Source organism: Salvelinus namaycush, chromosome 3 (genome assembly GCF_016432855.1).
Source record: "Salvelinus namaycush isolate Seneca chromosome 3, SaNama_1.0, whole genome shotgun sequence".
In the NCBI taxonomy this organism is placed as follows: Eukaryota; Metazoa; Chordata; class Actinopteri; order Salmoniformes; family Salmonidae; genus Salvelinus; species Salvelinus namaycush.
The window spans coordinates 683,811-703,535 of record NC_052309.1 but is presented as its reverse complement, the minus strand read 5'-3'; the positions used below and the strand labels follow the sequence as shown (position 1 = coordinate 703,535).

At 44.6% G+C, this 19,725-nt stretch overlaps 1 protein-coding gene across 1 annotated transcript in view; it reads right to left on the bottom strand.

Annotated features, from left to right (window-relative positions):
• Nucleotides 1–19,725, bottom strand: part of LOC120044741 (ephrin type-A receptor 5) — a 133,607-nt gene that overhangs the window by 60,307 nt on the left and 53,575 nt on the right. The window contains exons 4-6 of the mRNA XM_038989421.1: nt 13,848–13,972; nt 11,389–11,548; nt 8,812–8,932 (exon numbers count right to left, since the gene is read on the bottom strand). Coding sequence (XP_038845349.1) covers nt 8,812–8,932; nt 11,389–11,548; nt 13,848–13,972 — 406 coding nt within the window. The remainder of the gene's footprint in view (nt 1–8,811; nt 8,933–11,388; nt 11,549–13,847; nt 13,973–19,725) is intronic.

The window sequence follows — 19,725 nt, the reverse complement described above, 5'->3', positions numbered from 1 at the left end:
TTTGTATTTTGTCAAGTGTTCTGTGTTCGTCTTTCGTGAATAAATCATTATGTATTCAAACCACGCTGCATATTGGTCCGATCCTTGCTCATCCTCAGACGAGGAGGAGGACGAGCGTTCCAGTCATTGCCCTAATGCTAGTTAGCAATCGCGCTAACGCTAGTTAGCAAATTTCCTTCAAACTGCAGAGACATACAAATATAGTTCATCTGACTCTGGGGAAGAAGACAAAGAGTTTCAAAATCCTGAAGTATAATTTTTATAAAAGACACATCTAGGTGAGTCATGACATGGCACAAGTGGGGGAGGGGGGGGGGGGGGGGGGCTTTCCTCTTTTGGTTCTAGTGCTCCTCATTACAAATTACATCAGACCAACTTCTTGAATGCCCAACCTAAAGTATATTTTTTTACCCTTCAGTGTGTACGTTACCGTATTTTACTTCCCTTTTCAACAGTAAAAGTTTAAAAAAAAATCGCTGGAGGACGTCTTTTATTTCCAGTATACAACAATAGCTGTGGCATAAACTGGGGTAACACTAGATATTGGATTTAGTAAACTACGGTTATTTGAAGGTTGTTTAACGATGTTAGTAAGAAACTTAGTTCCTGGTTGTTTTATGAGGTTCTAGGTAGCTGCAGGGAGTTGTGTAAGTTTTTATTCTTCCAATGAACCTTTATTAACGAGGAAATCAGGTAAGAACAAATTATTTACAATGACGGCCTAAGGAGAACAGTGGGTTAACTCCTTTTTCAGGGGTAGAATGACAGATTTTCACCTTGTCAGCTCAGGAATTCGATCCAGCGAACGTTCAGTACTGGCCCAGCTCTAAACGGATGGATTTATCTAAAGTATTGAGGCCAAGACTATGGCAGGATGGGATTTATCTAAAGTATTGAGGCAAGACTACGGCAGGAAGGATTTATTTAAAGTACTGAGGCCAAGACTATGGCAGGATGGGATTTATCTAAAGTTCTGAGGCCAAGACTACGGCAGGATGGGATTTATCTAAAGTACTGAGGCCAAGGGCCACAGCTAAGGCAAGATGGGATCTATCTAAAGTACCGAGGCCAAGGATACGGCAGGATGGAATTTATCTAAAGTTCTGAGGCCAAGACTACGGCAGGATGGGATTTATCTAAAGTACTGAGGCCAAGGCTACGGCAGGATGGGATTTATCTAAAGTACTGAGGCCAAAACTAAGGCAGGATGGGATTTATCTAAAGTACTGAGGCCAAGTCCACAGCAAAGGCAAGATGGGTTCTGTCTAAAGTACTGAGGCCAAGTCTACGGCAGGATGGGATTTATCTAAAGTACTGAGGCCAAGTCTACGGCAGGATGGGATTTATCTAAAGTACTGAGGCCAAGACTACGGCAGGAAGGGATTTATTTAAAGTACTGAGGCCAAGACTATGGCAGGATGGGATTTATCTAAAGTTCTGAGGCCAAGACTACGGCAGGATGGGATTTATCTAAAGTACTGAGGCCAAGGCTACGGCAGGATGGGATTAATCTAAAGTACTGAGGCCAAGACTACGGCAGGATGGGATTTATCTAAAGTACTGAGGCCAAGGCTACGGCAGGATGGGATTTATCTAAAGTACTGAGGCCAAGACTACGGCAGGATGGGATTAATCTAAAGTACTGAGGCCAAGACTACAGCAGGATGGGATTTATCTAAAGTTCTGAGGCCAAGACTACGGCAGGATGGGATTTATTTAAAGTTCTGAGGCCAAGGCTATGGCAGGATGGGATTTATCTAAAGTAATGAGGCCAAGGCTACGGCAGGATGGGATTTATCTAAAGTACTGAGGCCAAAACTACGGCAGGATGGGATTTATCTAAAGTACTGAGGCCAAGTCCACAGCAAAGGCAAGATGGGATCTGTCTAAAGTACTGAGGCCAAGACTACGGCAGGATGGGATTTATCTAAAGTACTGAGGCCAAGTCTACGGCAGGATGGGATTTATCTAAAGTACTGAGGCCAAGGCTACGGCAGGATGGGATTTATCTAAAGTACTGAGGCCTAGGCTACGGCAGGATGGGATTTATCTAAAGTACTGAGGCCAAGGCTACGGCAGGATGGGATTAATCTAAAGTACTGAGGCCAAGACTACGGCAGGATGGGATTAATCTAAAGTACTGAGGCCAAGACTATGGCAGGATGGGATTTATCTAAAGTATTGAGGCCAAGACTATGGCAGGATGGGATTTATCTAAAGTATTGAGGCCAAGACTACGGCAGGAAGGGATTTATTTAAAGTACTGAGGCCAAGACTATGGCAGGATGGGATTTATCTAAAGTTCTGAGGCCAAGACTACGGCAGGATGGGATTTATCTAAAGTACTGAGGCCAAGGCCACAGCTAAGGCAAGATGGGATCTATCTAAAGTACCGAGGCCAAGGATACGGCAGGATGGAATTTATCTAAAGTTCTGAGGCCAAGACTACGGCAGGATGGGATTTATCTAAAGTACTGAGGCCAAGGCTACGGCAGGATGGGATTTATCTAAAGTACTGAGGCCAAAACTACGGCAGGATGGGATTTATCTAAAGTACTGAGGCCAAGTCCACAGCAAAGGCAAGATGGGTTCTGTCTAAAGTACTGAGGCCAAGTCTACGGCAGGATGGGATTTATCTAAAGTACTGAGGCCAAGTCTACGGCAGGATGGGATTTATCTAAAGTACTGAGGCCAAGACTACGGCAGGAAGGGATTTATTTAAAGTACTGAGGCCAAGACTATGGCAGGATGGGATTTATCTAAAGTTCTGAGGCCAAGACTACGGCAGGATGGGATTTATCTAAAGTACTGAGGCCAAGGCTACGGCAGGATGGGATTAATCTAAAGTACTGAGGCCAAGACTACGGCAGGATGGGATTTATCTAAAGTACTGAGGCCAAGGCTACGGCAGGATGGGATTTATCTAAAGTACTGAGGCCAAGACTACGGCAGGATGGGATTAATCTAAAGTACTGAGGCCAAGACTACAGCAGGATGGGATTTATCTAAAGTTCTGAGGCCAAGACTACGGCAGGATGGGATTTATTTAAAGTTCTGAGGCCAAGGCTATGGCAGGATGGGATTTATCTAAAGTAATGAGGCCAAGGCTACGGCAGGATGGGATTTATCTAAAGTACTGAGGCCAAAACTACGGCAGGATGGGATTTATCTAAAGTACTGAGGCCAAGTCCACAGCAAAGGCAAGATGGGATCTGTCTAAAGTACTGAGGCCAAGACTACGGCAGGATGGGATTTATCTAAAGTACTGAGGCCAAGTCTACGGCAGGATGGGATTTATCTAAAGTACTGAGGCCAAGGCTACGGCAGGATGGGATTTATCTAAAGTACTGAGGCCAAGACTATGGCAGGATGGGATTTATCTAAAGTACTGAGGCCAAGACTACGGCAGGATGGGATTTATCTAAAGTTCTGAGGCCAATACTACGGCAGGATGGGATCTATATAAAGTACTGAGGCCAAGGCCACAGCTAAGGCAAGATAGGATCTATCTAAAGTACTGAGGCCAAGGCTACGGCAGGATGGGATTTATCTAAAGTTCTGAGGCCAATACTACGGCAGGATGGGATCTATATAAAGTACTGAGGCCAAGGCCACAGCTAAGGCAAGATGGGATCTATCTAAAGTACTGAGGCCAAGGATACGGCAGGATGGAATTTATCTAAAGTTCTGAGGCCAAGACTACGGCAGGATGGGATTTATCTAAAGTACTGAGGCCAAGGCTACGGCAGGATGGGATTTATCTAAAGTACTGAGGCCAAAACTACGGCAGGATGGGATTTATCTAAAGTACTGAACCAAGACTTCGGCAGGATGGGATTTATCTAAAGTACTGAGGCCAAGACTACGGCAGGATGGGATTTATCTAAAGTACTGAGGACAAGGATACAGCGAAGGCAAGATGGGATCTATCTAAAGTACTGAGGCCAAGGCTACGGCAGGTTAGGGTTTATCTAAAGTACTGAGGCCAAGGCTACGGCAGGATGGAATTTATCTAAAGTTCTGAGGCGAAGACTACGGCAGGATGGGATTTATCTAAAGTACTGAGGCCTAGGCTACGGCAGGATGGGATTTATCTAAAGTACTGAGGCCAAGGCTACGGCAGGATGGGATTAATCTAAAGTACTGAGGCCAAGACTACGGCAGGATGGGATTAATCTAAAGTACTGAGGCCAAGACTATGGCAGGATGGGATTTATCTAAAGTATTGAGGCCAAGACTATGGCAGGATGGGATTTATCTAAAGTATTGAGGCCAAGACTACGGCAGGAAGGGATTTATTTAAAGTACTGAGGCCAAGACTATGGCAGGATGGGATTTATCTAAAGTTCTGAGGCCAAGACTACGGCAGGATGGGATTTATCTAAAGTACTGAGGCCAAGGCCACAGCTAAGGCAAGATGGGATCTATCTAAAGTACCGAGGCCAAGGATACGGCAGGATGGAATTTATCTAAAGTTCTGAGGCCAAGACTACGGCAGGATGGGATTTATCTAAAGTACTGAGGCCAAGGCTACGGCAGGATGGGATTTATCTAAAGTACTGAGGCCAAAACTACGGCAGGATGGGATTTATCTAAAGTACTGAGGCCAAGTCCACAGCAAAGGCAAGATGGGTTCTGTCTAAAGTACTGAGGCCAAGTCTACGGCAGGATGGGATTTATCTAAAGTACTGAGGCCAAGTCTACGGCAGGATGGGATTTATCTAAAGTACTGAGGCCAAGACTACGGCAGGAAGGGATTTATTTAAAGTACTGAGGCCAAGACTATGGCAGGATGGGATTTATCTAAAGTTCTGAGGCCAAGACTACGGCAGGATGGGATTTATCTAAAGTACTGAGGCCAAGGCTACGGCAGGATGGGATTAATCTAAAGTACTGAGGCCAAGACTACGGCAGGATGGGATTTATCTAAAGTACTGAGGCCAAGGCTACGGCAGGATGGGATTTATCTAAAGTACTGAGGCCAAGACTACGGCAGGATGGGATTAATCTAAAGTACTGAGGCCAAGACTACAGCAGGATGGGATTTATCTAAAGTTCTGAGGCCAAGACTACGGCAGGATGGGATTTATTTAAAGTTCTGAGGCCAAGGCTATGGCAGGATGGGATTTATCTAAAGTAATGAGGCCAAGGCTACGGCAGGATGGGATTTATCTAAAGTACTGAGGCCAAAACTACGGCAGGATGGGATTTATCTAAAGTACTGAGGCCAAGTCCACAGCAAAGGCAAGATGGGATCTGTCTAAAGTACTGAGGCCAAGACTACGGCAGGATGGGATTTATCTAAAGTACTGAGGCCAAGTCTACGGCAGGATGGGATTTATCTAAAGTACTGAGGCCAAGGCTACGGCAGGATGGGATTTATCTAAAGTACTGAGGCCAAGACTATGGCAGGATGGGATTTATCTAAAGTACTGAGGCCAAGACTACGGCAGGATGGGATTTATCTAAAGTTCTGAGGCCAATACTACGGCAGGATGGGATCTATATAAAGTACTGAGGCCAAGGCCACAGCTAAGGCAAGATAGGATCTATCTAAAGTACTGAGGCCAAGGCTACGGCAGGATGGGATTTATCTAAAGTTCTGAGGCCAATACTACGGCAGGATGGGATCTATATAAAGTACTGAGGCCAAGGCCACAGCTAAGGCAAGATGGGATCTATCTAAAGTACTGAGGCCAAGGATACGGCAGGATGGAATTTATCTAAAGTTCTGAGGCCAAGACTACGGCAGGATGGGATTTATCTAAAGTACTGAGGCCAAGGCTACGGCAGGATGGGATTTATCTAAAGTACTGAGGCCAAGGCAACGGCAGGATGGGATTAATCTAAAGTACTGAGGCCAAGACTACGGCAGGATGGGATTTATCTAAAGTACTGAGGCCAAGGCTACGGCAGAATGGGATTAATCTAAAGTACTGAGGCCAAGACTACGGCAGGATGGGATTTATCTAAAGTACTGAGGCCAAGGCTACGGCAGGATGGGATTTATCTAAAGTACTGAGGCCAAGACTACGGCAGGATGGGATTAATCTAAAGTACTGAGGCCAAGACTACAGCAGGATGGTATTTATCTAAAGTTCTGAGGCCAAGACTACGGCAGGATGGGATTTATCTAAAGTTCTGAGGCCAAGGCTATGGCAGGATGGGATTTATCTAAAGTACTGACGCCAAGGCTACGGCAGGATGGGATTTATCTAAAGTACTGAGGCCAAAACTACGGCAGGATGGGATTTATCTAAAGTACTGAGGCCAAGTCCACAGCAAAGGCAAGATGGGTTCTGTCTAAAGTATTGAGGCCAAGACTACGGCAGGATGGGATTTATCTAAAGTTCTGAGGCCAAGGCTATGGCAGGATGGGATTTCTCTAAAGTACTGACGCCAAGGCTACGGCAGGATGGGATTTATCTAAAGTACTGAGGCCAAAACTACGGCAGGATGGGATTTATCTAAAGTACTGAGGCCAAGTCCACAGCAAAGGCAAGATGGGTTCTGTCTAAAGTACTGAGGCCAAGACTACGGCAGGATGGGATTTATCTAAAGTACTGAGGCCAAGACTACGACAGGATGGGATTTATCTAAAGTACTGAGGCCAAGACTATGGCAGGATGGGATTTATCTAAAGTTCTGAGGCCAATACTATGGCAGGATGGGATCTATATAAAGTACTGAGGCCAAGGCCACAGCTAAGGCAAGAAAGGATCTATCTAAAGTACTGAGGCCAAGGCTACGGCAGGATGGGATTTATCTAAAGTACTGAGGCCAAGTCTACGGCAGGATGGGATTTATCTAAAGTACTGAGGCCAAGGCTACGGCAGGATGGGATTTATCTAAAGTACTGAGGCCAAGACTACGACAGGATGGGATTTATCTAAAGTTCTGAGGCCAATACTACGGCAGGATGGGATCTATATAAAGTACTGAGGCCAAGGCCACAGCTAAGGCAAGATAGAATCTATCTAAAGTACTGAGGCCAAGGCTACGGCAGGATGGGATTTATCTAAAGTATGAGGCCAATACTACGGCAGGATGGGATCTATCTAAAGTACTGAGGCCAAGGCCACAACTAAGGCAAGATGGGATCTATCTAAAGTACTGAGGCCAAGGCGAGACTGGTACTGTGACTGTTGGTATTGTTGTTGCCAGCAGCAGGCCAGTGATAGTACTGTGACTGTTGGTATTGTTGTTGTCAGCAGCAGGCCAGTCATATTACTGTGACTGTTGGTATTGTTGTTGTCAGCAGCAGGCCAGTCATAGTACTGTGACTGTTGGTATTGTTGTTGTCAGCAGCAGGCCAGTCATAGTACTGTGACTGTTGGTATTGTTGTTGTCAGCAGCAGGCCAGTCATGGTACTGTGACTGTTGGTATTGTTGTTGTCAGCAGCAGGCCAGTCATGGTACTGTGACTGTTGGTATTGTTGTTGTCAGCAGCAGGCCAGTCATGGTACTGTGACTGTTGGTATTGTTGTTGCCAGCAGCAGGCCAGTCATAGTACTGTGACTGTTGGTATTGTTGTTGCCAGCAGCAGGCCAGTCATATTACTGTGACTGTTGGTATTGTTGTTGTCAGCAGCAGGCCAGTCATATTACTGTGACTGTTGGTATTGTTGTTGTCAGCAGCAGGCCAGTCATAGTACTGTGACTATTGGTATTGTTGTTGTCAGCAGCAGGCCAGTCATATTACTGTGACTGTTGGTATTGTTGTTGTCAGCAGCAGGCCAGTCATAGTACTGTGACTGTTGCTCTATGGTGGTGATGTTGTCATGCAAAGTAACCTGCGCAGCGTGCGTGCAACAGGATATTGTCTCTGCCTCAGCTTCCTGTGAGGGTATTGTAGAACAACCTTAGAATAGAATGACGTAAATCATCATTGTATTTGTATGAGAACAGCCCCATCCTCCCCCCGCCGTAGCCTTCACACACCAGACATATGTTAAAGCCATAAGCCGTAAACATCACAACATGACCAGAGTTACCGAAAACACTAGAGAAAGGGACAGAGACAGGGACAGAGACAGAGACAGGGACAGAGACAAGGACACAGATGGGACAGAGACAAAGACACAGACAGGGACAGAGACAGGGACAAGGCAGGGGACAGAGACAGGGACAAGGCATGTGACACAGACAGGGACAAGGCAAGGGACAGAGACAGGGAAACAGACAGGGACAAGGCAGGGACAGAGACAAGGACAGAGACAGGGATGGAGACAGGGACAGAGACAGGGACACAGACAGGGACAAGGCAGGGACAGAGACAAGGACAGAGACAGGGATGGAGACAGGGACACAGACAGGGACACAGACAAGGACAGAGACAGGGACACAGAGACAAGGACAGAGACAGGGACGGAGACAGGGACAGAGACAGGGACAGAGACAGGGACACAGACAGGGACACAGACAGGGACAGAGACAATGAAACAGACAAGGACAGAGACAGGGACAAGGCAGGGTACAGAGACAGGGACACAGACAGGGACAGGGACAGAGACAGGGACAGAGACAGGGACACAGACAGGGACACAGACAGGGACACAGACTGGGACAGAGATAAGGACACAGACAGGGACAGAGACAGGGACACAGACAGGGACAGAGACAGGGACAGCGACAGGGACAGAGAGAGGGACAGAGACAAGGACACAGACAGGGACAGAGACAGGGACAAGGCAGGGGACAGAGACAGGGACAAGGCAGGTGACAGAGACAGGGACAAGGCAGGTGACAGAGACAGGGACACAGCCAGGGGACAGAGACAGGGACAAGGCAGGGGACAGAGATATGATCTTACCTTCCACTAAGCAGTAAGCCAGTCACCAGGGCCAGTAGTATAACCCCTACAGTGATGGCTACAGCGACGATGGGGACCTGAGACCGGTCACTGGATGCAGCTACTGTTGGGGTAGAGCAGACTGTTAGCAGGGACCTTGACACATTACAGTCTACAGAGGTCCTACACATTACAGTCTACAGAGGTCCTACACATTACAGTCTACAGAGGTCCTACACATTACAGTCTACAGAGGTCCTACACATTACAGTCTACAGAGGTCCTACACATTACAGTCTACGGAGGTCCTACACATTACAGTCTACGGAGGTCCTACACATTACAGTCTACAGAGGTCCTACACATTACAGTCTACAGAGGTCCTACACATTACAGTCTACGGAGGTCCTACACATTACAGTCTACGGAGGTCCTACACATTACAGTCTACGGAGGTCCTACACATTACAGTCTATATAGGTCCTACAGTAAACAGTCTATGGACGTCCTCTACTAAACAGTCTATGGACGTCCTCTACTAAACAGTCTATGGACGTCCTCTACTAAACAGACCTATGGACGTCCTCTACTAAACAGACCTATGGACGTCCTCTACTAAACAGACCTATGGACGTCCTCTACTAAACAGTCTATGGACGTCCTCTACTAAACAGTCTATGGACGTCCTCTACTAAACAGTCTATGGACGTCCTCTACTAAACAGACCTATGGACGTCCTCTACTAAACAGTCTATGGACGTCCTCTACTAAACAGACCTATGGACGTCCTCTACTAAACAGTCTATGGACGTCCTCTACTAAACAGACCTATGGACGTCCTCTACTAAACAGTCTATGGACGTCCTCTACTAAACAGACCTATGGACGTCCTCTACTAAACAGACCTATGGACGTCCTCTACTAAACAGACCTATGGACGTCCTCTACTAAACAGTCTATGGACGTCCTCTACTAAACAGACCTATGGACGTCCTCTACTAAACAGTCTATGGACGTCCTCTACTAAACAGACCTATGGACGTCCTCTACTAAACAGTCTATGGACGTCCTCTACTAAACAGACCTATGGACGTCCTCTACTAAACAGACCTATGGACGTCCTCTACTAAACAGTCTATGGACGTCCTCTACTAAACAGTCTATGGACGTCCTCTACTAAACAGACCTATGGACGTCCTCTACTAAACAGTCTATGGACGTCCTCTACTAAACAGACCTATGGACGTCCTCTACTAAACAGTCTATGGACGTCCTCTACTAAACAGTCTATGGACGTCCTCTACTAAACAGTCTATGGACGTCCTCTACTAAACAGTCTATGGACGTCCTCTACTAAACAGTCTATGGACGTCCTCTACTAAACAGACCTATGGACGTCCTCTACTAAACAGACCTATGGACGTCCTCTACTAAACAGACTATGGACGTCCTCTACTAAACAGACCTATGGACGTCCTCTACTAAACAGTCTATGGACGTCCTCTACTAAACAGACCTATGGACGTCCTCTACTAAACAGACCTATGGACGTCCTCTACTAAACAGACCTATGGACGTCCTCTACTAAACAGACCTATGGACGTCCTCTACTAAACAGTCTATGGACGTCCTCTACTAAACAGACCTATGGACGTCCTCTACTAAACAGACTATGGACGTCCTCTACTAAACAGTCTATGGACGTCCTCTACTAAACAGACTATGGACGTCCTCTAATAAACAGTCTATGGACGTCCTCTACTAAACAGACCTATGGACGTCGTCTACTAAACAGTCTATGGACGTCCTCTACTAAACAGACTATGGACGTCCTCTACTAAACAGACCTATGGACGTCCTCTACTAAACAGTCTATGGACGTCCTCTACTAAACAGACCTATGGACGTCCTCTACTAAACAGACCTATGGACGTCCTCTACTAAACAGACTATGGACGTCCTCTACTAAACAGACCTATGGACGTCCTCTACTAAACAGACTATGGACGTCCTCTACTAAACAGACCTATGGACGTCCTCTACTAAACAGTCCTATGGACGTCCTCTACTAAACAGACCTATGGACGTCCTCTACTAAACAGACCTATGGACGTCCTCTACTAAACAGACCTATGGACGTCCTCTACTAAACAGACCTATGGACGTCCTCTACTAAACAGACCTATGGACGTCCTCTACTAAACAGTCTATATGCCTGGTGTAAACATGCAATATATTTTCTGAGGAGGCTTTACACAGATCAATGCTTTACACAGAACAAGGCTTTACACAGATCAATGCTTTACACAGAGCAAGGCTTTACACAGAACAAGGCTTTACACAGAACAAGGCTTTACACAGATCAATGCTTTACACAGAACAAGGCTTTACACAGAGCAAGGCTTTACACAGAACAAGGCTTTACACAGAACAAGGCTTTACACAGATCAATGCTTTACACAGAACAAGGCTTTACACAGAACAAGGCTTTACACAGAACAAGGCTTTACACAGAACAAGGCTTTACACAGATCAATGCTTTACACAGAACAGGACTATACAGCATGTGTGTATTATGTATATAAATGCATGACTTACAGTAGGGGCTGGTCTTAAACTCGAAGCGCCGGCTGAATCCTCCGTACCCGGCTGATGTCCTGGCTCTGATCTGGAATATGTAGACTGACGATGGCTTCAGCCCGTCAGCGAGAAGTTCTGTTTCCTTGCACTTGATGATGGTGTAGCTGGTTTCCTGGTCCTAGGAGAGAGCCCAGAGAGAAAGCCACAAGGATGGGTGGGTGTGTGTGTGTGTGTGTGTGTGTGTGTGTGTGTGTGTGTGCGTGCGCGTGTGTGTCAGACTACCAACATGTGTGTGCAGGCCAGCAGTGTGGATCAGTTTCACAGGCCTAGTCAGAAAGGGCCTAAAGGCACTCTGACTAAATGGTCTCTATTATCTGGAACAATGAGGAAGGCAGCAGGCACTCCTCTCCTCTCCTCTCCTCTCCTCTCCTCTCCTCTCCTCTCCTCTCCTCTCCTCTCCTCTCCTCTCCTCTCCTCTCCTCTCCTCTCCTCTCCTCTCCTCTCCTCTCCACTTCTCCTGTCCTCTCCACTTCTCCTCTCCTCTCCACTTCTCCTCTCTACCTCTCCTCTCCTCTCCACTTCTCCTCTCCACTTCTCCTCTCTACCTCTCCACTTCTCCTCTCCACCTCTCCTCTCCACCTCTCCTCTCTATCGCTCCTCTCCTCAGCAGTCTAAATCTTACATTCTGAGAAGAGTGAGGACTGAGTGTTGGTGAGGTCCTATTTTCAGGTTGATATCAATACCAACCTGCTCTTTTGTCAAAGCTGTAAGGGCCACTGACGGTTAGAATTGTGGTTTGACAGAAAAACAGGCTACAGTTCTAATTAAAATGGCGTTCCAGTCTCCTTTTACACCTGATTTTACACCTGATTTACACTGACGGGATACTTTGGGATTTTGTCAATGAAGCCCTTTATCTACTTTCCCAGAGACGGATGAACTCATGGATACCATTTTTATGTCTCTACATCCAGTATGAAGGAAGTTCGATGTAGTTTCGGGAGGCAATGCTAACTAGCATTAGCACAATGACTGGACGTCTATGGTATCTACTAGCATGATGTCTATGTATCTACTAGCATGCTAGCAGTTACCATACACTTCCAGTCATTGTCACGTTCCTGACCTTATTTCCTTTATTTTGTCTTTGTTTAGTATGCGTGAGTTGGGGTGGGCATTCTATGTTATGTGTTTCTATGTTGGGTTCAATGTATTAGCCTGATATGGTTCTCAATCAGGGGCAGGTGTTTTACGTTTCCTCTGATTGAGAACCATATTAAGGTAGGCTGTTCTCACCGTTTGTTTGTGGGTGATTGTTCCTGTGTCAGTGTTTGTACCACACGGGACTGTTTCGTTTTGTTTGTTCGTTCGTGTGTTCCGTCCTGTTCGTGCGTTCATGTGTTTTGTTCTCAAGTTCAGGTCTGTTCACGTCGTTTTGTTATTTTGTATTTTGTCAAGTGTTCTTCGTGTTCGTCTTTCGTGAATAAATCATTATGTATTCAAACCACGCTGCATATTGGTCCGATCCTTGCTCATCCTCAGACGAGGAGGAGGACGAGCGTTCCAGTCATTGCCCTAATGCTAGTTAGCAATCGCGCTAACGCTAGTTAGCAACTTTCCTTCAAACTGCAGAGACATACAAATATAGTTCATCTGACTCTGGGGAAGAAGACAAAGAGTTTCAAAATCCTGAAGTATAATTTTTTATAAAAGACACATCTAGGTGAGTCATGACATGGCACAAGTGGGGGAGGGGGGGGGGGGGGGGGGGGGGCTTTCCTCTTTTGGTCTCTAGTGCTCCTCATTACAAATTACCATCAGACCAACTTCTTGAATGCCCAACTCCTTAAAGTATATTTTTTTACCCTTCAGTGTGTACGTTACCGTATTTATACTTCCCTTTTCAACAGTAAAAGTTTAAAAAAAAATCGCTGGAGGACGTCTTTATTTCCAGTATACAACAATAGCTGTTGGCATAAACTGGGGTAACACTAGATATTGGATTTAGTAAACTACGGTTATTTGAAGGTTGTTTAACGATGTTAGTAAGAAACTTAGTTCCTGGTTGTTTTATGAGGTTCTAGGTAGCTGCAGGTAGTTGTCGTAAGTTTTTATTCTTCCAATTGAACCTTTATTTAACGAGGCAAATCAGGTAAGAACAAATTCTTATTTACAATGACGGCCTACCGGAGAACAGTGGGTTAACTGCCTTGTTCAGGGGTAGAATGACAGATTTTCACCTTGTCAGCTCAGGAATTCGATCCAGCGAACGTTCAGTTACTGGCCCAATGCTCTAACCACTAGGCTACCTGCTACCTTTGTGAGGTTTTAGTACGTAGGTAGTTGTACGTAATTGTAGGTATGGGTAATTCTAGGTAGTTTGTGAGGTTGTAGTGTGTAGGTAGCTGCAGGTAATTGTAGGAAGTTGTGGGTAGTTGCTGATTGTTTGAGGTTGTGTGTTTGAGGGTTAGTTGTACCTTCTCAAAGTATTTGATCTCGTACTCCAGGATTATCCCATTGGGTCTGTCTGGCTCCTGCCACAACACAGAGATGCTGTTCTTCCCAGAATTCCCTTTCCTCACCACACTCACAGGAGACGGGGCTAAAACAGAGGAACAAAGAGAAATAGAACCAATCAATCAATCAAATGTATTTCTAAAGCACGCACGCACGCACGCACGCACGCACGCACGCACGCACGCACGCACGCACGCACGCACGCACGCACGCACGCACGCACGCACGCACGCACGCACGCACGCACGCACGCACGCACGCACGCACGCACGCACGCACGCACGCACGCACGCACGCACGCACGCACGCACGCACGCACGCACGCACGCACGCACGCACGCACGCACGCACGCACGCACGCACGCACGCACGCACACACACACACACACACACACACACACACACACACACACACACACACACACACACACACACACACACACACACACACACACACACACACACACACACTGTAGTAATGTACACAGACACAATGGTATGGATGGCACACACTGTAGTAATGTACACAGAGATTAGTTAAAGGCTTAGAAGCCTTCTCTAATGACAAACTACTATGCTATATTGATCAGATTCCCTCTCCATAATGTTGTATCCTGAAAAAGTACACACAGTGTATCATTAGTAGAAGCTCAGTGTGGACTCGTCACATGACTCGATAGAAAATCAAATAACTTCAGACTTAACTTGGACTCGGTGCCTCGAAACTCAGGACTCGACTAGACACTGATGATGACTTGAAATGATCTGGCCAGGTTTTCAAAATGTTTTGTCACTCATTTTGATTGCTCTCCACGCAGCCAGAGACAGTTGCCGCAGTTAGGATCGCAAGCGCAAAAAATCTAAAAAAACATGCAGATTTCAAAGCGAAATGTACACTCGGCCCTCTGATTGGACCAGCAAACTGTCAATCAACACAGGTCGAGTGAGCTAACACAATGGTTATCAAAGTGGGGCATCGCACGTATGAAACTGAATGGGGAAAAATACATATTTTCATTGGCTACATACAGCGCCTTCGGAAAGTATTCAGACCTCTTGATTTTTCCCACAATTTGTTACGTTTCAGCTTTATTCTAAAATGGATTAAATAAAATCATCAGCAATCTACACACAATACCCCATAATGACATCACAATACCCCATAATGACATCACAATACCCCATAATGACAAAGTGAAAACAGGTTATTAGAAATGTTTGCATACACCAAAGGTGCTTCAACAAAGTACTGAGTAAAGGGTCTGAATACTTATGTAAATGTGATTTTTAACAAATTAGCAACATTTTCTAGAAACCCATTTTCGCTTTGTCATTATGGGGTATTGTGCGTAGATTGATGATAAAAAACGATTTAATACATTTTAGAATTATGCTGTGACCTGAATACTTTCCAAATGCACTGTATACATAAAATGAGTATGTTATATTTATACCTTCGCCTATTTGATCCGGTTTCTATCATCGGCCTACGGTACTGCACCAAATTATTGTCAAAAAAATTAAACAAATCTAAAACTAAATAGTCTTGACTATTTACGAATCTAAAACTAAATAGTCTTGGCTATTTACGAATCTAAAACTAAATAGTCTTGACTGCTGACCACTGACCAGTCATCAGCATTAGTGTGCAAAGGATATGTTTCATTTTCTCCGGTTACATTTATATTAGTATCCATATAAAATGATTTTTTTTACAATGGGGTTTTTGACACAGCGCCCCCTGTTAGTCATCTAGTGCATATACAAATCATTTGACACAGCGCCCCCTGTTAGTCATCTAGTGCATATACAAATCATTTGACACAGCGCCCCCTGTTAGTCATCTAGTGCATATACAAATCATTTGACACAGTGCCCCCTGTTAGTCATCTAGTGCATATACAAATCATTTGACACAGCGCCCCCTGTTAGTCATCTAGTGCATATACAAATCATTTGACACAGCGCCCCCTGTTAGTCATCTAGTGCATATACAAATCATTGACAGCTATAGGATCGGGTGCAAATGTCAAAACGTAGGGAAAGAGGATAATAATAATAATAATCAATAATAATAAAATCCATAATAAATATGAAGCTCCAAAAAAATGTGGTGATCAAGAAATGTAACTGTTTACATTGATAACCAGCAATGGGACATCAAGCAACAATTTGATATGAAATTGCTTGAAAAAATATAATTTATTTATGAAGCTTGCATTTGGAGTTTGTTTTAAAAATGAATTATTACATAATCAAAATAATGAAAAGGGTTGTCTGGTAGCCTCAATAAATAGACAGTCATTGCATGTATACATACTTTGTTTTACTAGGTTTGACACAACTCGATTTGACTTGCTCTTAGAATGCATGATTTGGACTTGGCTCAAGACTCGACCCGTTTTACTTGGGACTCGACTTGCGACTTGGACATTGTGACTTGAGACTTGCTTTCGACTTAAATAATAGTAACTTGGTCCCACCTCTCCTCAGCATTACTTCACTATCGTGTTGAAAAGCTTTGGAATGCATCCCAATTGGCATATTATTCCATATGTAGTGCACACTAGTTCCATAGGGCTCTGGTCTAAAGTAGTGCACTATGTAGGGTTCCATAGGGCTCTGGTCTAAAGTAGTACACTATATAGGGTTCCATAGGGCTCTGGTCTAAAGTAGTGCACTATATAGGGTTCCATAGAGCTCTGGTCTAAAGTAGTGCACTATATAGGGTTCCATAGGGCTCTGGTCTAAAGTAGTGCACTATATAGGGTTCCATAGGGCTCTGGTCTAAAGTAGTACACTATATAGGGCTCCATAGGGCTCTGGTCTAAAGTAGTGCACTATATAGGGAATAGGATTCCATAGGGCTCTGGTCTAAAGTAGTGCACTATATAGGGAATAGGGTGCCATTTAGGAAGCATTTTTCATCGGTGTGAGGAGAACATCAAAGTGAATTTAATATGTCAAAAACTCTTTTGATTAAACAAATGAAACAAAAGGCATTTTAAAGTCAATTCAAAATGATGAAACAAACATTCTCCTCTTGTTTGTTCTACTCCTGATGTAAATGACTTGAGAGTATAGGATTTCAACTTCATGTTCTAACTAGGGGTAACATCACCACGTTCTAACTAGGGGTAACATCACCACATTCTAACTAGGGGTAACATTACCACATTCTAACTAGGGGTAACATCACCACATTCTAACTAGGGGTAACATCACCACATTCTAACTAGGGGTAACATCACCACGTTCTAACTAGGGGTAACATCACCACATTCTAACTAGGGGTACCATCACCACATTCTAACTAGGGGTAACATCACCACATTCTAACTAGGGGTAACATCACCACGTTCTAACTAGGGGTAACATCACCACATTCTAACTAGGGGTAACATCACCACATTCTAACTAGGGGTAACATCACCACATTCTAACTAGGGGTAACATTACCACATTCTAACTAGGGGTAACATCACCACATTCTAACTAGGGGTAACATCACCACATTCTAACTAGGGGTAACATCACCACGTTCTAACTAGGGGTAACATCACCACGTTCTAACTAGGGGTAACATCACCACATTCTAACTAGGGGTAACATCACCACATTCTAACTAGGGGTAACATCACCACATTCTAACTAGGGGTAACATCACCACATTCTAACTAGGGGTAACATCACCACATTCTAACTAGGGGTAACATTACCACATTCTAACTAGGGGTAACATCACCACATTCTAACTAGGGGTAACATCACCACATTCTAACTAGGGGTAACATCACCACATTCTAACTAGGGGTAACATCACCACATTCTAACTAGGGGTAACATCACCACATTCTAACTAGGGGTAACATCACCACATTCTAACTAGGGGTAACATCACCACATTCTAACTAGGGGTAACATCACCACATTCTAACTAGGGGTAACATCACCACATTCTAACTAGGGGTAACATCACCACATTCTAACTAGGGGTAACATCACCACATTCTAACTAGGGGTAACATCACCACATTCTAACTAGGGGTAACATCACCACATTCTAACTAGGGGTAACATCACCACATTCTAACTAGGGGTAACATCACCACATTCTAACTAGGGGTAACATCACCACATTCTAACTAGGGGTAACATCACCACATTCTAACTAGGGGTAACATCACCACATTCTAACTAGGGGTAACATCACCACATTCTAACTAGGGGTAACATCACCACATTCTAACTAGGGGTAACATCACCACATTCTAACTAGGGGTAACATCACCACATTCTAACTAGGGGTAACATTACCACATTCTAACTAGGGGTAACATCACCACATTCTAACTAGGGGTAACATCACCACATTCTAACTAGGGGTAACATCACCACATTCTAACTAGGGGTAACATCACCACATTCTAACTAGGGGTAACATCACCACATTCTAACTAGGGGTAACATCACCACATTCTAACTAGGGGTAACATCACCACATTCTAACTAGGGGTAACATCACCACATTCTAACTAGGGGTAACATCACCACATTCTAACTAGGGGTAACATCACCACATTCTAACTAGGGGTAACATCACCACGTTCTAACTAGGGGTAACATCACCACATTCTAACTAGGGGTACCATCACCACATTCTAACTAGGGGTAACATCACCACATTCTAACTAGGGGTAACATCACCACATTCTAACTAGGGGTAACATCACCACGTTCTAACTAGGGGTAACATTACCACGTTCTAACTAGGGGTAACATCACCACATTCTAACTAGGGGTAACATCACCACATTCTAACTAGGGGTAACATCACCACATTCTAACTAGGGGTAACATCACCACATTCTAACTAGGGGTAACATCACCACATTCTAACTAGGGGTAACATCACCACATTCTAACTAGGGGTAACATCACCACATTCTTACTAGGGGTAACATCACCACATTCTAACTAGGGGTAACATCACCACATTCTAACTAGGGGTAACATCACCACATTCTAACTAGGGGTAACATCACCACATTCTAACTAGGGGTAACATCACCACATTCTAACTAGGGGTAACATCACCACATTCTAACTAGGGGTAACATCACCACATTCTAACTAGGGGTAACATCACCACATTCTAACTAGGGGTAACATCACCACATTCTAACTAGGGGTAACATCACCACATTCTAACTAGGGGTAACATCACCACATTCTAACTAGGGGTAACATCACCACGTTCTAACTAAGGGTAACATCACCACATTCTAACTAGGGGTAACATTACCACATTCTAACTAGGGGTAACATCACCACATTCTAACTAGGGGTAACATCACCACGTTCTAACTAAGGGTAACATCACCACATTCTAACTAGGGGTAACATTACCACATTCTAACTAGGGGTAACATCACCACATTCTAACTAGGGGTAACATCACCACATTCTAACTAGGGGTAACATCACCACATTCTAACTAGGGGTAACATCACCACATTCTAACTAGGGGTAACATCACCACATTCTAACTAGGGGTAACATCACCACATTCTAACTAGGGGTAACATCACCACATTCTAACTAAGGGTAACATCACCACATTCTAACTAGGGGTAACATCACCACATTCTAACTAGGGGTAACATCACCACATTCTAACTAGGGGTAACATCACCACATTCTAACTAGGGGTAACATCACCACATTCTAACTAGGGGTAACATCACCACATTCTAACTAGGGGTAACATCACCACATTCTAACTAGGGGTAACATCACCACATTCTAACTAGGGGTAACATCACCACATTCTAACTA